General features: G+C 44.2%; 1 protein-coding gene across 1 annotated transcript in view; it reads right to left on the bottom strand.

Moving 5' to 3' along the window:
• Nucleotides 1-16,398, bottom strand: part of LOC135897236 (sulfotransferase 1B1-like) — a 34,292-nt gene extending 17,894 nt beyond the window's left edge. Inside the window, exons 1-2 of the mRNA XM_065425818.2 lie at nt 16,171-16,398; nt 14,966-15,035 (exon numbers count right to left, since the gene is read on the bottom strand). Of these exons, the coding sequence (XP_065281890.2) occupies nt 14,966-15,035; nt 16,171-16,398 (298 nt within the window). The remainder of the gene's footprint in view (nt 1-14,965; nt 15,036-16,170) is intronic.
• Nucleotides 16,399-18,557: the final 2,159 nt, after the last annotated feature.

Here is an 18,557-nt window from a genome sequence, read left to right as displayed (position 1 = left end):
GTAGCACGTAGTTTGTTTCTTGTTCAATAAACATGCCCCCGCGAAGAAAAGAAAAAAATTCTAGACTAGGCGCCCCACGCATCACAACGAAAGTCGCCGCATAGGCTCATAGGTGTATCAGCGTTTAGATCTCCGATTATGCATGGCGGAGGAAATTCGTCAATGAAGCTCTGAAACTGTGTTCTGGAAAGCCTAAAGCAAGCGGCATGGAAATGGAACTAATTCTGACTAGATTACCAAACAACACTGCTCGGGCAGCAAGTGCCTTGAAGGAAGTTCGTAGTTCCAATTGCTGACATGAAACACCCTTATCGACCACTACGGCTACACACGCCGAATAGGCGAGTGCGTCGTCACGGTCTTTGCGGAAAGTGGCTTATTGCCTAATAAAGTTAGTCTGTGTTAATTTTATGTGTGCTTTTTGGAGACACATCACCTTTGGACTGAAATTGCGGAGTTCTTTACAATGTCCAGACTGTGGAGAAGTCCTCGCAAATTTCATTGTAATATTTGGATATTCATAATGAGAATGAAGTTAAGGCTGTCTGTTTAGTGAAGAACAGTTAGGTTAGAGGGCCCTTTCGGGGGTCCCGTAATGAGATGTTCCTATTTTTTTTTTTGCGAGCGGTCAAGTTATTCTCGCTCTTCCTTAGGCGCTGGTGGCGCTGCTTGAAAAAGAATTGTGTACACCGCCTTCTGCGAGGCGCTGGGTATCTGCTCTCGTGAGCGATTGTTTGTTGACATGGCTCTTCTCAACGGGTGAGGCCCTTGAGATCACCAGCCAGGAGATTGATGGGCGCTTCTGCTGCGGCGGTGCAGTATAGGCTAGCAGCAGCCGCCATGGGGCGGATGGCGTCATTGCAGCTCATTGCGTGTGGGCCGAACAGTCGCCGGAAGCCGTTGTGTCGCTTCCCCCTGGCGCGTCGCATCGGCAAAGCTGCTATTCGGTAGGTATGACACCTGCATGCGTGCCTGCTTAAATGAGATATTTTCTTTTACATGATAGAAACTACTAATTTTTTCCCATGACGGGCACAACCCCAATTATGCGGCACGCTCACCGTTTCCGCAGTGTTGAGCGCATTCGCAAGTTTCACGGGTATGATCAGCGGCACTACAGTAGCACTACATGTATTATTACATGTCTGTCGATCTCAGCAGTTCTGGGAACTGTGGCCAAAATGCTGGCATTTGAAACATCGAAGAGAGTTTGGGACATAGACTCATACACGTATCTTTATGTAGCCAGCCTCTATTGTCTTAGGCAGCATGCTTGAGCCAAAACTAAGTATCAGATTATTTGTTTTTATCTCCTTGCCGTCAAGCCTTAGCATAATTCGCTTAACATCGATCACATTCTGCTCGCTCCAGCCTTCCAACAGTTCCGCTTCTGTCAGCTTCATTAGGTCATCATCAGAGACAACACCCCTGCTGGAGTTCATAGTTTGGTGCGGGGATATATTGCACTAGAATTTCCTCAAATGTTACTATATAAGGGAGCCTTTCACGCCGTTTCGCATCGCGAAGTTCCAAAAGAAGCTCTCTACTAGCCATTTTGGATCCTTTGTAAGCTGCACCAAGTGCTTCGGTGAGACATTTCGGCACTAGGAAAGGGGAACTCTATCTCAGTCGTTTAAGGTTTGGCAGAATGAATGACATGGAATCGTAGAAGATTCGTAATCTGTTGCCGAAAATTGTAGAAACATCTTCGGTGCGCCCTCTTTTCTGGGGGCGATCAGGGAGTTGGGGGAAAGAACTAGCCATTAGTTTTATGCAGTTTTCGGCAACGGTGCCAGTAACCCACCATGCTGCTGAACAAAGACACGTGACAGGATTGTGTTTAAACAATCCTGTCACGCCAATGTAAGCTCTGTACTCACCCACTATAACTAAAACTGCTATAACCAAGGTAGGCTAGTCCAGACAAGGTGAATCCTTGCTATCTGAAAGATTGGAAGTTGACCAAAGTAAAGGGAAGACAGGAGAGGTGGAAAGTGATAAAGACGAAGATTAGAGGGACAGATAAAAAGGAAAAGGCAACTACCGATTTCCTCCATGTGGGTCAGTCCGAGCATGCCGTCTACGTCAACCCGAGTCTAAAGGGGTTTGTTGCCTCTGCTGAGGGGCCTTAAAGGTCCAAGCACTCAGCATCGGCTCAACCCCGCAAATACCATTTTTCCAGAACACAGCTAAACCACCCAAAGGTAGACGTTGGAGGGCCCAACTTTCATGTGCTCGGATACAGGGGGTCGTAACCCGCCAAACGCCTGCTTATGCAGGATCCCCTGCGAGGACGTACGTACGCATGTAGGCACGCACCTACACAGATCTTCATGGGCGTAAAGCATTGAACAAAGAGTGTGTCATAATGGGAGAATTTCAGGAGAGCTTCTCCGCTGCTCCTGCTCGAGCTGCTCGATCACCGGACTCATCAGTCTGAATTCATGTACAGTGATTGAAGGCCTTGCGATTCCCCTTTGTACTCAGGATATCTACGACTGGATTATTTTTACGATTTAGGTCATTTTGGATCTCTGTGGCAGATGGCATAATTGTAGTCCTTGCCTTGAATGTTTCAATGAAGCTGAGATCTGTTTCGAGAAATCAAAACACATATTCAAATAAACGTCCAAAATACACTAGCTATTTTTTTGGTAAGTATACGGAACATAATGATAGTAGAAATTTAAAACGATGGAGTTCAATGGAAGTTCGTTTGGATTAAACATAGCGCATGACACGGGTTTTTAGATGTGAATACTCACATTTGCCGTATAAATGCACGTTTGTCCCACCTCCTTGTTTGCAAAAGCGCTCTTTTATCCATTGAAGCACAAGATTTACTGGAAATCATTTGTATTTCGCACCATACTTTGGCAAAAAATATGTAGAAACTGGTGTCATCCGGCAAATTGATTCCAAGTGAATACCCCTTGCAAACTCACAGGCTACAGTTCGTAAACTGCAATATGTGCCATACAGAAGTAAATACCTATTGGTGAGTCAACGTCTGGCAATTTGATCAGTGTGTGTCAATTCCTTCTGCATGTAATAACCCCCTTTTTGAATGGTCTAGCACAATGACTAATATTGTGCTATCTGCCGCTAGCGGTTTTTCTTATTTGGTGTAGTCTTCAAATGTTCACCCAGGGTGTGCATACGTATATATATATATATATATATATATATATATATATATATATATATATATATATATATATATATATATATATGTTGTTTTTCAGCAAGAGCACTACGACATCTATGCTTCAGCTTTTTTTTAAACTTCGAGCATCGAACTTCACGTGTGCTCCAGATCTCTAGGCGTTGCTCAACACAACGTTCACAGTCGCACATACATGTAAGGGAGTCATATTAGTTTCTGTCTTTATCATCGGCTATTGGATTTAAAAGCAAGGGGTCGGACCAGCCTAGTTGGTAATTATCCATTGTGTGCGCAGTGCAACAGTATACATAGATGGGAAAGGCACGACCCAGACAACTAGCTGAACAACTAAATTTTATTATCACGATCACCTGATCATATTCGCAACTGTTGAAGCATGCTTAGTAAAAGTAAAAGTATACTGATAATCCCTACGCAGATTAACACTCGGTACCACCTCGTGCATATGCCCGGTAGAAAAGTTCCTTTTTTGGATAGGGCGACAGAACCTTTGCTGCCTAAGTCATACTGAGCAACGTCCACAGCATCAATTATAATCCTGGTGCTATCGCGTGTGACCTTAGTAATTACTGAATTTTAAGCATGAAATACTTTTAGCTACAGTCATAAAATAAGTACACGATACGGGCTCAGACTAACGGTTTACTTTTTCAAAGAAGTTACTAAAATAAACAGAAAATGCAAACATGTCTAAAGTGAGGCTTACAAGGTTGAAATGGTGTTATCCTATCTTTCCATTCAAAAACTCAGTCTCTTTATTCTGCAGAACGATAGAAGTCTGGTTAACGCATGCGCCTGAGTTTACATGCATGCAGTAGGCTTCCACAATATGGCGCTTGATTTGATTCATATTTTTACACATAATTAGGTTTGTTCAAACAAAGCTTCGCATAAGCAATTTCCACAATGCGCGGCCTGATTCGAACCTTCTGCATTCCTAAATTAAAATTAAATTATGGGGTTTTACGTGCCAAAACCACTTTCTAATTATGAGATACGCCGTAGTGGAGTTCTGCGGAAATTTCGATCCCCTGGGTTCCTTAACGTGTACCTAAACCCAAGTACACAGGTGTTTTCCCATTTCGTCCCCATTTCGGCCCCATTCGATCCCGTGACCTCGTGCTCAGCAGCCCAACACCATAGCCACTGAGCAACCACGGTGGGACGGCTGCATTTCTGATCGCACATTGGTGCTCCCTAAGGAGGTTGTTAAGGTGCTGTCCAAGTGATGGAAGATAGCCTTCACCAATAATGTGACCAACATAACGATTGGCTGGAATCGCCTCTTAGGTTCAGCGGTAGCGTTAGTACTTTTTTAACGCGGCAGTGTTAAGGGCCCCGTGTTGTAGAAGATCCGGCAGCCAGCGTACCGCGTTCAGCGTGGACCGTCGCTTCGGTAATAATCGTTGCGCACGACGCATACCTAACCAAGCAGTCTCTTGTTGTAGCGCCAACATGTTACTGAATTGAATTTCTCCTAGTGAAATACGCCAGAAAAATTGAAAACTACAACTTATACACAACCTAGAGACATGATAACGTCAGGTTGTAATTTGAATATATGAGGAAACATAATCCTATTACGCGGGAACGCAGACGCAAACCCCTTTTCAAGCGATAGCGTTTTTCAGCTGCTGTTTGAGGTCTGTCTTCGCACGTGCGGTGCGGTCCCCTCGGTTCCTTGCACACCATCAAATAAAAAGATACAAAGCTCGCCTTCGTGCATAGTGTTCGCCGCCAACACTGCCCAGTAAACATTATGGCGACATAAGACGCAGTTGCCGGGAGGCATGAGAAGAACTCGGGGATCTTTGAATGATGTCGCCATTACACTCTTAAAGGGCAGCTTAAGCGTCCTCTAAAATGTGTTATTACATTTATGGTTATGAAATATTCCTGCTGAAACAACAGCCTAGATCTGAATGAAATAGCAGTGGGTTCATCCACCTACCTTTGAGGCACAGAGTCTTCCGGTATAGCTTGCCTGAACTCCGTTTCGCGACAGCTGCCAACGATAGCCCTTGCGGTATAAATGACGCAACCCCTGGTTGGACTACTTGCGGGAAGGCGACAGTGGCTTTATCTTTTCTCTTGGGCTGCTCTCGCGAACGCATTGGGAGTTCGTCTTTCCCTGATACAGCCGCAATGTGACGCGCTTTGAGGACAGAGGGTCTTTGTTTGCACTATCGCAAGTGTAGGCGAGAGATGTACATCAAGTCGGTGACAGTCACTGGCGGAACTCGAAGAGAAGGCATAGTTGGTTACACCGGTTAAAACGGCTTCTCTTTTATATCCTCCAAGCCCCTTGCATGCCCATTCTCCACTTTGCGGTGAGATTATCCCCGATGTATTAGAGCAATAGGACGGTTACGTAATTTCGCAAATCTGTGTGCCTGCTACAGAATTTCATTTAACTGGTGAGCACACAAATAATGTGTAAATCAACTTCCCCCGAACACTTGCTTTGGCGTGCGTAACTCCTTCCGCTAGTATTGTTGCCACCTCTTTCCTGTGGCCAATATGGGTACCGTACAAATGTAATTAGAATCGAGCATGAATGAAAAATTGCCGCTCCTCACGTTCTTAGCGCATTCAATATGGACTCATCGCAAACCATATCTAGCGTGTTTTTCGGCACTCCCAAGTTCATGCGAGGCAAACGCTCGAAGGGCACACTTTTAAATCAAGCTGCTCCTTACGACACTTGCCACCTTCTTGTATACGTGAGCTTGCGGTCACGTAATGAAGTTTTGGCCAGCGTAGTCCTAATGTTGAGGAATGGTATGAAGTTCAAATGAAGGCTTTGAAACATATGCGCTGGGATGAAATTCAGAATTTTTTGCTGTTCCCAATTCCTGTAGCCATGCACCGCTCACCTTCACTAATAACACCGCGTTTGTCTGTGAATTTTTCATAACAAATTTCTAGTGAAGAAACGTCTTTCTCAATACACGCCAAAAAATACGCAAGCAAGGTCGTGGCTATGAACACAACAACAAACAATGTAGATTGCAAAATGTTATCCTTCGAGCACGTAGTTTGAAGAAACATTGCGTAAGTGGAACGCCCCAAAAGTAGTCGGAGCTTATCAAGCAAGCTCCAAACAAATATTGCTATGTCCATATATCGAATGTCACATGAACACCTAAGGCAATCTTTCACTTGGCATCGTCCTTTATTTCTAGAAAAACAGTCATATCACGGATGACCTACATCGCCGACAGAATGTTCTTGCGGCGCACATTTCTCGAGAGACACCTCGTATCTGGCAGTATGACAAGAGCACGATAGCATGGCTGTGTGTTTGAAAGACAGTCTGATCTCTTTAGACGCCCATATTCGAGCGAAAGAACTTTGGCATCTGTGCTTCTGTTTATTTTATTATTACTTTTTGTACAACATCGAGCATCATTACCCTCGTGTACTTCAACATCTTCAGAGCATTGCTCAAAACAACGGTGACTGTCGCATAGGAATGGAAACGAATAATTTTATTTTCTTTCTTCATCATCAGTTATAGGATTTTAAGTCAAAGTGTCAGACCAGCCTAGTTGATAATCCATGGTGCGCACCATGCGACATCCGACAAAGGACGTAAAGGCACCTCCGAGACAAGTCGTTAACACTTCTAACTAAACATTGTTGCCATGAAACGCCCGCATATGCATATCTGCGCTCACGTGATCACAACCGCAACTACTGAACCATGATTGGCCAACCAAATGGAACATTTATAATTCCTACGCAGATTCCCACAGCGTACCATTTCCCACAGCGTACCAGCGTACCATTCCAGTCAGATAAGTTCCTTTTTCGGATAGGGTGACAGAATGTTTGCTGATTGAGTCGCCTTGAGCAACATCCCTGGATTCATTTACCAAGTTGGTGCTATCGCATGTGTGCTTAGCAATTACTGAGCTTTGTTTCCAGGAATGGAGCGCTGGTAATAATGAATCGTATACATGTAATACTAATCCTGAAAAAAGGTTTGTTGACTGCACAGTGAGGGTTGTGGTATACGACATCCTCATTTCCTGTCACCTAAAATACGTGAAGCATATACCTTATTCTAAGTTTCAAGAGTAGAATCTGAAAGTGTAGAAAGGCAGAGAGGGAGTGCTTCCTTTACATTGTAGCCATCGTGAGTGCGCTCATCTAGTTGCAAAAAAAAAATATCTCACCAATTGCAAAGTGCGCAAGCAATAGCACCAGGTTGATAATTAAAAAATAACGGCTATAAATAAATCCAATTGTGTCAGCAAAGTTTTCGTCACCTTATCTATAAAGAAACTTGTTTGAGTGAAATGCGTGCGAATTGGTATGCTGTGTTAGGCTACGTAGATAAACGAGATGTTCTGTTTTTTGCCAAGTATGGTTCGGCACTTGCGATTCGCGCAAGAGTATGTATGTGTGTTTGTCAAAAGAAAATAAGCTTTAGTTGGAAGCTTGAGCACTTGCCTCCTTCGTGCCTTTCTGTCCTTGGCATGCTGTCACGCTGTTTACCGTATGCAAGCTGACCCACATTTATTAAAACAAAAAGATAAAAATGGAAGACGGTAGCTTTCTTTTCCAATGAAGTCAACCACATTTAATTAGGAGTAACAAGAACCGTCTTGTTTTTTTTTCTTATTGCTAATGAATACTTAGTGACGAGTTACTAACTATTGTTTTCATTGCTATACTTACGGCAGATATATATAAATACACATTATGTATTAGAGTTACATCGAAAACATAAGCTTTATTTGTTTGTGATACACTATAATATGCCCGGATCGTTTTTCCACGTGTTAGAACAAGCCCGAATGTAACAATATACCATGTTACACATAGAACGTGTAGAAATAAGAGCTGCACGATATATAGCTCGCCGCAACCAAATTACATTGAAGATTTCGAAGTCGCTCTAACACCATGTCGTGGCGTGGTGTTTGTAATATACTATTTCGGAAGTTCGTAATTATTCCAATATATTTAAAAACTGAAAACGTATGAAACCCTTCTTCAGGTTCCTGCTAACGATATGTAACTCGTTTCGTGCGCAATAAAGGCTTCCACCTTGTGTTTAATTTATTGCATGTAGCTTGGACAAGTAGCATACTTTAACGAATAGGCTGAGTTCAAGCATTAAAACCTGAAACAGAATTTTCGTTTGACGAAGTGAAAGTTCGCCGCCTCGATATAGAGTGGCTACTTCAATATTTTAGCTTTGAAAGCATCTACAGCAAGGGGCAATAGGAAAGGGATAATGGAAAATGGTGACATACGTACATTAGTACAAGCAAATTTCACAGCATGGTCCACTTACGAGCCCGGAAAGAGCCGCACTAAAACAAATAACTTGCTTTTCCAGGACTTATCAGGGCATCTCTGGCTTAGAATTAAAACCTTTCTTTTATTCTTTGACAATCGCAAACAGAGAAGTGGCCGAGGCTCTTGTTTTGCCGGCACACACAAAAGAAAGCAGAAAAAAAGAGTGCGTAGCCAGTAAAAGACTGTGAACCCTTCCAATGCTAAGGAATATACCGAAAAGATCAATATTGAGCCAACGAAAGTGCGATATAAAGAACATTCACTCAAATGAACTAATATGCAATAACAAAAACTGGCAACGATACTAAGACTCTTTGCGTATGGGAATTCAAAAGCATCAGAGTCCTCTAGGTGAAATGTTTTTCTGCTTTTTTCGCGCGTTCCGTGTTCACGCAAGCTCTCGGCTTCACTTTGCTTCTTTTTTCAGTGATTCATTGCTTAGTGTGCTATCTATGCTCTAGTGCAAACTGGTTTCGCCAATCTCCCACAACTTGCTTTCGGACAAAACTGGAACTTTCACGCATTTTGACAATCTCCTGCGAAAGCGTCTTCAACATTTCAACGATTTTCCGATACTGGTTCTGGAGTTTTCTATGTCCAGTTATTTGTCATTTTTTTAGTAGACGATGCCAACGTTGTATAAACTGCAAGTGTTTAATATCTTCTGTTCACGAGCTTCATCTTTTTACACTGCATGCGCATGCTCGTCTCTCATGGTGGTGGTGGTAAACCTAATTGAAAGCGGGAATAGGAAAGGGGGCGGTGGCTGAGGGATCATGCTCAAGTAATGCCCTGGGCCTGCTTTTCCTTCTCCGCCCAGTCCACCAGTTCAAGCTGTTGGTAGACGTCCCCGGAACTGAGCCAGGCTGTGCAGTCCATATCGCTGCTGACAGAGGGATGAGAGAACTGGAGCGTGGTGCATTCCCAGATTATGTGCGATAGTGTCCCTGTTCGTGAACAGAGCCTACATAGGTCGTTTTCCTGGCCCTCTGTGATTTTTTTAATGTACTTTGGGTAATGTACATTGGGTAATTTACTCTGAAGTAGCCTAAACGCGACCGCCACTCATGTCCTCCTCGACATGTTGATGTGCAAGGAAGAGGAAATTTTTTCCCCTCTGTGCTCGTGCTAGTGGAACATGGGGTGAGAAGAGCCTACCTAGCGCACCTTCCGCTTCAATTTTTCTGTAATATTTGCTTTGTTTTTGTGTTAAGTACACTAGAGGGGCAAGCATTGCGGCACTAGTGTTTGCAAATTTAAATTGCGTAGGATACAGGAAATTCTATGCTCAAGACTTCTTCGTATACTATTTTTTTACGAAATGCCTTTCGTTGTTTTTATGGCTTGGAGGATATGTACTTTGCTTTGAGGTTAAAATATAGTACGAAGGATTCAGTGCTATTAAACATTCTCGAAAACGTTATGTGCGGGTTTTCATGGCGTCCTAAGAGAGTAATTATTACACCAAGTAAAGATTTAAGACAGGAGAATTGGACGCCACTAGAGAGCTGGGTAGCGCGCAAACTTTCGAACTGCGTAAGTTATTTAGGGTTTTCTTCCAGTTAAGGGGATTTTTGTGAAACACCTACAATGCTTCAAGACTGCCGTAGGAAAATCAATACTTGTTGTAGTTCTAAATTTATTTTTAAAAAAGTCGCTACATTTATTGGTGAGGCGTACCGAAAGTTTAAAACGCTTCGGGTAGTAGTGGTCTGTGGGAATTATTTATTGAACAATGCAATTTTGCCTAACTTTCAGGTCTGATAGCACGCACTAGTTGGTTCCCCAGTATTACCGGTGCACTAAACTATATGCACATACCATTCGGCTGAAAAGGAATTGTTGAGGCGATTCATCATAACTATTTGTAGGTGAACCACAGGCTTTGTACAAATTTACTTATTGCGCACTCATTTTACAAATCAATAATTTAGCTCAGCGAATATCACGAAACATATCAACTTGTCACAAAGTTTACAATTGCATAATAAGGAAAGAAACTTTTATGGCTGATGTAGGAGCATATTTTCTAGAGCGGCAGGCAACTATGGGTTTTTCTACTTGTTAGTGAGGCAAGTGGCCAGGAAACGTTGCGCGATCCCTTTTTCACAATGTGTCCCAGCGTCTCAAGCGATCTCTACAACACGCTGAATTCGCACTCAAGGAAAATGGGGGTCATGTATGGTGTGATGTGGGGAAAAAACTTTAACGTTTGAGGCCTACTAAGCAGTTTTGGGAATCAATACCATATGCATGATTTTCCCTATTTCCCTGCGTAATGCTAAGCCTATCATAAGTTTTATTCGTGCTCTCGGTGAAATAAAACAGGCGCAACTGTTGCTATTTATAACAGGTTTTGAATGATTAACGCCTCAAAGGGCAAGTTAAATTCATTCAGTCGGAAACGCGCTAAGTGTTTCACTATTCGATTAATAATACCATAGTTTCGACTGCCCCATCCTACCAATATATCAGCGGTTACCTTTCACCGGACTTATCGCGGACAACGCATGTAGCAGCTGTCTCATCCACAGCTTCTCGATCACTCGGCTACCTGCGTAGAAGCTAGCGCACCGCTTCTTCTAAGGTACGAAAATTAGCATATCTTACTTATGTTCGCCCACAACTAGAATGCGCTTCAACAACATCGTAACCATATAAAGATTATCTAATCGGTATGTTGGAAGCTGTTCAGAATAGGGCAGTCAGATTCATCTCTGGCAACTACGACGATCATTCGAGCATTACCGAAAAAAAAAAAACAAGACCTTTGCTTTCAGTTATTGGAAGATCACCGCGCCATTGCTCTTTTATGTCTGTTTCAAAGGCACTTCCATTGCTTTCCGCTTCGTGCTCCTGTGCCCACATCTCCACGCATTCCCAACGCATTTAGCTTCTGGAATTCATGATCCAACGCAGGCATTTAACTCGTCACCCCTTCCGACAGCTGCCGCACATTGGAACGGTCTCCCGGATCAGATTGCATTCATCTCGAATCGTGGAACATTCTGAGATAACCTGAATTCATTGCGTCCTAATATTATATACTGATGCTGCACTTTGCTATTTTTCTGTCTCTGCAGTAAATCATGCATACAAGTGCTTAAGAGAGGTAAAAGTGTGTTTTATGGAAAGCAAAACATTTAAACTTCTCTCTGGCGGGAAGCTCAATTACTACCTAGACAACCCGTAATCAAAATAATCCAAGCATCACAAGCGATGTTTACGCGAAGTGAGCGGTTGTCATTGATTTACCGCAATTCACAAAAATTGTTTTAAGTAAGTGCTTGAAATGATTATGCTGCCGTTATCCGCTATGCTTGCCATTGTCCCGAGAGAAGTCGTTGTCTCACTTAGGACACATTCACAGACAATGAGGGGCATTTAAAGTGTGAGCTGTCGACAAACGTTTTTCATGCGTGGCCAGTAGCATGCAGCATGATTCCCCGTGTCCTTGGTAGACTAAACTAGACGCCTTGTTTTCGAAGCGCAGCTTTGATTAGCGAACCTTGCCGGGCTGTGCCCTTGCCAGGCTGTGCCCTTGCCAAACAAGCCAGCCAATTACCTAGGGGCGGGCGAGCTGCCTGCGCAGGAGGGTTCCTTGGAGCACCACCAGATGGCATTCATCTTAGAGCTTCCGCAGTGGTGTCGTCCGTGATGGGGAGAGAGAACGAAAAAAAAGAACCAGAAAGCCCGCCATCGCGCTTCCGCGGCTGCTGAGTAATAAGGAAGTAGACTCTTCATGCGCATAGAATGTATTCGAGCTCGTGCTGCCTCTGAAACTATGACGTGTTCAAGGTGTCCGTCTTGCTCACCCGTAGTCATCAACTGCACTGCTGTGCAGCCGCGCTTATGTGCGTGTGTGTGTGTGCGTGCGTGCGTGTGCGTGCGTGTGCGTGTGTGTGTGTGTGTGTGTGTGCGTGCGTGTGTGTGTGTGTTTGTGTGTGTTTCTACTTTTTATGCACTTACGCAATGCTTCGCTGTATATAGAGTCGAAATCGTTGGATCTGCTGCAATTTTTCGTTTGGTGAAATTAATAGTCAGGTTACACGTGATCGGAAGGCGAGATTCAGAGCGAGCTAATTACGACATTTGCAGTAACTTATGCAGTGAAGAGCTCCTGAGCGTTCATTGTTTTAAGTAGAACGCAGAATTACCTTTTTGATGTTTGATAATTATGGCCGCCACTGATAACAAATGATGACCAGATTATGGCTTATGAGCTTTCGAAAATTTTTGTGCCTGTTTAAGTCAAGAGCGTCGTAACAACGTGCTTAGTCAGGTGCTCGAAAACCTATACAGCTTCAATCAGAGATGAATTGGAGTGCCCTGAGAGAATTGTAAATCCCACCAAGTTCCCGTTCATGAAATAGTTGAATGGTGTTAGGTGAATTGTGTGGCTAGAAGTTTGTGGTCTAATTAACAGTTTCCAATCAATCCCTGAACCCATATTGTTGCACTATTTTCACGCATTATGCAAAGCATGCAATGGGATCTACGTGAATTCCCATGGTTCTCACGAAGTAAAATTTTCTATATTTGGTAGAAGTAGGGGGCAAATTCAGGGTGATGTGCACGCGAATATCTTACTCTGTAAATTACTTATGCAGGCCCTCTATAGATGATTGATAAAAGCGTTTTGTTTTGACGCGCCTTGAATTACGCTGGATGTATTAAAAAGGCTATGTCAGTCAACGAGACAACGTTTTCTGAAAATGGAGAAAAGGGAGAAGGTATTATGCTTCATCTGCATGAGAAGATGACAGTTGCGCGGGCGTGTTAGGGACGTTAGAAAATATTATTAGGGAGTGCTCGAATGCTCTTTACGAAGACCTAAGTTTTAAAAAAAATTTAGGGCTTTGCTTGCAAAAACCAAGATATAGTTATTAGACATGGCACAGTGGGGGCTTCCGGAATAATTTTGACCGAGTGGGCTTCTTATACCTATACTGAACGGGAAGTATAGAAGCATTGTCGGTTTTCGCATCATTAAAGATACCACTGCCACGGCGCGAATGTAGAGCACTATCTCAATCTGATAGGAATTTGTAATAGCTACAAGAGAAAATGTTTGTTCTGTTGATTTAACTACCTGAATGTTACGCGGTTCTCGATAATTGCTAGTCAGGAGTGCTTTTATCAGAGATTAGAAAACTGTATGACGTTGTTACCATGATATTTTTGCGCTTCTTATATTTTTTAGCAATAAGAATGCTTATGAAAGGTCGCTAAATAATCAATTTATTCATGCCACAGCACTTTTTGATTTTTGATTTGCAGCGTTCTAAATGAAGTGTTGAAAAAATTATGACCTTGCGTCCCTGTCGCGAAAGAAAAAAAAAGACTTAATTCCGCTACGCTCACCAATTATAGGCGATAGGCTGGCACTCAACGTCACTCCAAACACACTACTCCGCATTTCAGGAGCATGCAGCCTTCATTCTTCGGAAACACAACTGAAAGTGCTGCAAACAAGAGTTCCAAGCGCGCACCGACGTCATATACTGAGACAAGGTCCTCTTTGGTGACTTCAGACTGCCCCACGTAGGTGGAATCAGGGAGTGTGCCTGCCTTTTTGTGCAATAATCTCCCCTCCCATGTGTCGAGAGTGTATCCTGGTCTAACAACTAAACAAAATACACTTAAGTCAAAGTTGTTGCAATGGACATTTGTTACTTGCATAGGCCTCAGAACTGCGTGTGACCCTCCAAAATATACTACAGGTGGTCAGATGATTGCATATACGCTTTTAGCATTACTAAAAAGAATATTGGTGTTGATGTTATTTGAGGACACCGCATGAGCAACCTCTTGCAATTCTAGGGCTCAAAAAGAAAGCGTGCAGAAATCGCCATATGCATTTGGCCTCGCTTGTTCGCGTTCACAACCGCCAATACCAGTTACTTATATCTTGTGCTCGTACAGTTCGTTAATGGGTGGGGAGAGATCACTTAAGTTCTAATTGGATTGAAGCGATGACGCCAACAGATAATGAAGCTAACAGAAGCCAACAGACCACGCCAACAGACCATAGAGAAGCTTTCTTTTCGGAAGCTTTTAATTGAAATGTACAAATGATAAACCAAAGGAACGTGTCTGCGAGCGAACAGTCAACTGCTCAGTGGTGAAAGCCGAGCCCAGAATATGTTTGCATGACGAATGAGACGCGCTGTATTGATTCTGTCGCAGCGGCAGCCACGTCAACGCTCACATTCTTCAGTGTCAACTCAACCGTTTAAATTTATATGTTGGTGGGTGTATATGACTCTATGCTGTGGATTTCTGGCCATATGACGTCATCTCTTTTATATTTGTTTGCCCTTCATAAATTTTCCTTTCAATAAAAAACACAAAAGAACTGGCCACTTGCTTTTCTGTTTGGAAAAGGAGCGCGAGTACGTCATGAATATTTGACTAATTTTTGGACAGAGAAAACAACTCTATATATGGAACAAAACAACTTACCTGTCTGGGACGGTGTCTCTTGATTTCTCTTGGTGGACCATCTTTTTTCGAAAGCCTCCATCGACGATTCCTAAGATGAAATGACACACAGAAATCAAGAGTTTGATGAAATCTCCTCTGCTCGGGAAGTAACGCCTTTTTGTTTGTTCGTCATACACCAGTCGTAGCCGACTCAAATCAAGAGTTTGACGAAATCTCGTCTGGTCGGGAACTAACGGTAGTAATCTCTTGACTGTGGGTGGGAATGAAATAAAGGGTGCTCTTACGTGGAGTTCCAGGATTGCAAAAAGGAGACAAGGGTACATTATTTTGTACTTGCGGTCGTAACATAGGAGGGTCACTTAACAGAGCTTTCTTGCGTAATCATAGGTGTAGGCTACGTCGCAAAACCGCTTATGAGGCGGTCATTGGTGGAGCCGCGTAAATTAAAGGTACGTCCTGAAGAGCCGTAAAAACAAGCGTTCCTGCGTGATCTCAGTTGATGCGAATCGGAATGTATAACATAAAAACCGATTTTTGGGCCAAAACCACGTACACAAGAGAGAAGAAAACACGGGCGCTTACTCCAACTGCAACTGTTTACTGAGCGATTAAAGGGACCCTAGATATATAGCCCTCTAAGAGCCCAGCACATGCGCATGCGTAAAATGCATCAAATAAACTCGGCTTTAAAAACACGTTAGCTGAGTCAGCGTAAAAGAAATTTCAGGTCGGCCTCACACAGAAAAAGCAGATGTGTGACTGACACAATTCGGACCAGCTTTTCTAAATTAAAAAAAAAATATTCCAAGGTTTGGCGTGCCGTTGGTTGCCTGCCTCTACGCAACATCCTCACATTTCGAAACCGTGGACTAGAATTGGAGCAAGCCCTGCAGTGTGCTACTAGCCAGTCACGGTCATTCTTTTCTGTATCTTTTGCATGTTCCCTCAGTGGGTCATACACGCACCGCCCCGTCTGCGCAATGTAGGTTTTTCAGGATGGGAGGGAAATTTCATAAGCGACGTTTGTGGCACACGTTGTGAAACGTTGGGCGTGCCTTTTCCGACAGCCAACCTTTTGGGCTTCGCAAGAGATGCTTCGGCTAAGCTGAGCTACCTTTCTGGGAGCTTAAAACACTACCAGTACTTTGTGTCGTTAGCCACTTTTTTCGTGCGGTGCGAAACCCTGTGGATGGGGGAACCACTAAAAGCCACTCCTTACTCACCGATTCCTTCCTGCTGGCACCACCTTTTATTTTCTTCAGAAGCGGTTCTGCCACAGAGACGAAGACCAACTGAGGGAACCCAGCTGCAACCAGCCTGCACAACTGGTTGTCAAAGCTAGCTTGCACCTCATGCACACACGACTTCCGGTGTGACGAATCGAGGCAGATGTTTTCGATGCCTCTTTTTATTACTCTCAAATTGGCTGAATTACACAGCAGGGGTGCCATACTGGATGTGCCGGGTTTCTCGTTCATCCAAGTTTTTACCTGAGTTCGCTCGACGGCAATCAGTGAACGGAGATAGCGTGGAACGCGGAAAAGCTACAGGCAAAAAAAAAATGGCTGTGGCTTAGCTAAGGCTAAGCCCAGGATGCGAAGCATACTAGCCTTTATTTTAGTTGTTGAACCACTGTTTAGCCTGGTGAACTGCTGTTGCTTGGCTATATTTGGTTCGGCTAGACGAAGAAAGCCTTAGAAACAACTCGCTTCTAAGGCAACACCGCATTCACTAGAGGCGCTTTTGTACCGCTTTGAAGCATCGTACTCGTGGCTCAGTGGTAGCGTCTCCGTCTCACACTCCGGAGACCCTGGTTCGATTCCCACCCAGCCCATCTTGCAAGAGTTGAGCCAAAGCCACCTAGAAAATCAGTCTTTGTAGCACGCCGCAACCTTCGCTTCTCATTCCAACGAGCAGCTCTGTCTCCAGGAGGCATCTCACCTCGTGAGTGTCTAGCAGGGGCAAGCGCAGCTGCTTATATACCGCCGCGACGCCGCGAGCGACGGCGCGAGTTGGAGCCCCGTTTCTCCTCTGTCGTGACGTCACGGTGTCACGTGGTATTGAAGGCGACACCGCCGCGCCTGAGGAGCTGGGTTGAGCTCTCGTAATATGCTTCGCATAAAATATGTTGACAAAAAGCCGCGTATGACGACACGAGCGCACCCTGCGTCCAGGTTTCAAGGGCGGAAGTGCGCACAACGAAACGCGCCAGCGCCGCGTATTGTTTTCAATGGTTTGCCGTAACTTCGCAATACCGCGACTGTCCCGCTGTCTGCCTGCACACTTGCCGTGAGCCGCTTACTGCGCCATTCCCGGGTGCGTCAAGGGCGTGCCTCCTCTTTCAGGCACTATCTCTCTATCCTTCTAATGCGAACAGCGTACATGCGGCGCATTCTTGCACCTGCACTTTCACTCAAACGAATACGTTAAAATGCAACAAATAAAGTAACAGACATTTTTTATTATTTCTTTAAGTATCTGTTTCTTGTTTTGAATGCTAGAAATGTCTCATGACAAACGGAGATCGAGCAAATTATTAAATTTTTACACTTCTTGCCGCGAGTGGCGACAGCGAGGCGAAAGGTTAGAAACCAATACATTGAATAGGGTCGCACGCACGAGGGAGTTCATTCGGAGAAGTTGCAAGGGGCGCTGCAGTGCTGTTCTCAATAGAGTCAGTCATGACAACGGTCATGACCACTCTTTTTCTATTAGGGGAATGGAAACGCTGAGTCGCGGTATACGGCAGTTCATCGCAGGCGCTTCACTACCAGAAACAACACACTAGTCATAGATACGGGAGCAGCGGCTGTCACTGCAAAATGGCGGTACGTTATTTTAGTGTCCATAGTGACGCTGTTCAGTGAAAATGTATCAGTTTGTCTTTGTGCGTGAAGCCTTTGCGATGCATTGCGAAGACGTGCATGCTTCCCAGCGAGACAATTCATCGCTTGCCCAGTGAAGGTGCCTCTGAGCGCATGAACACAGTATTTGAGTGTGTTGTGCACTCCAGTGTGCTTGCGGATTACCTCTGCTGGAGCCAGCAGCGATCGCAGAGGGGTTTCTTAACGACACCGCAGCAATCGTATGTTGGCAGGTGAGGGCTCTTGTGTGCGGCTATGAAATGAGACTTTGAACGGAGGAAGGTGTTGGAACTGGTGAATGTGCAGTGCTGGTGGTGCTGGTGGTGAAGCTGGTGGTGGAGCTGCTGGTGAAGAAATGCCACTGCACTGGGCCTAAAAAAGCGAGTGATTCTCGGATGCTGATCGTGTTTAGGATGCTGTGGCTCTGATACATCACCAATGACAGAGCAGCCATCTCAAACAACTGCTGCGATAAACGCTCCTCAGCATCGTCTTCCCCCTCGGCGCATCGACGCCTTGTAAGCAGCTACAGTGACGTTCTGATAATTATTTACTGCGCGCTACCTCCCTACAATGCAGATAATGAAACCGTGTTTTGGGGCCATCTCACCGCGAGGAGAAATATGCATAAGCCACTGACAGTCAACGCTTTGTTTTTGATATTGGTGCTCAATACATCACCGATGACAGCGCGTTGTGCGTGTTTTATATCGGCGGCCCAGATTTTTGATGCCTCTCAGCTTGGC

This window comes from Dermacentor albipictus, unplaced genomic scaffold (assembly GCF_038994185.2).
Source record: "Dermacentor albipictus isolate Rhodes 1998 colony unplaced genomic scaffold, USDA_Dalb.pri_finalv2 scaffold_35, whole genome shotgun sequence".
NCBI lineage: Eukaryota > Metazoa > Arthropoda > Arachnida > Ixodida > Ixodidae > Dermacentor > Dermacentor albipictus.
The sequence above is the reverse complement of the archived record's forward strand: the minus strand, read 5'-3'. Positions and strand labels throughout refer to the sequence as shown.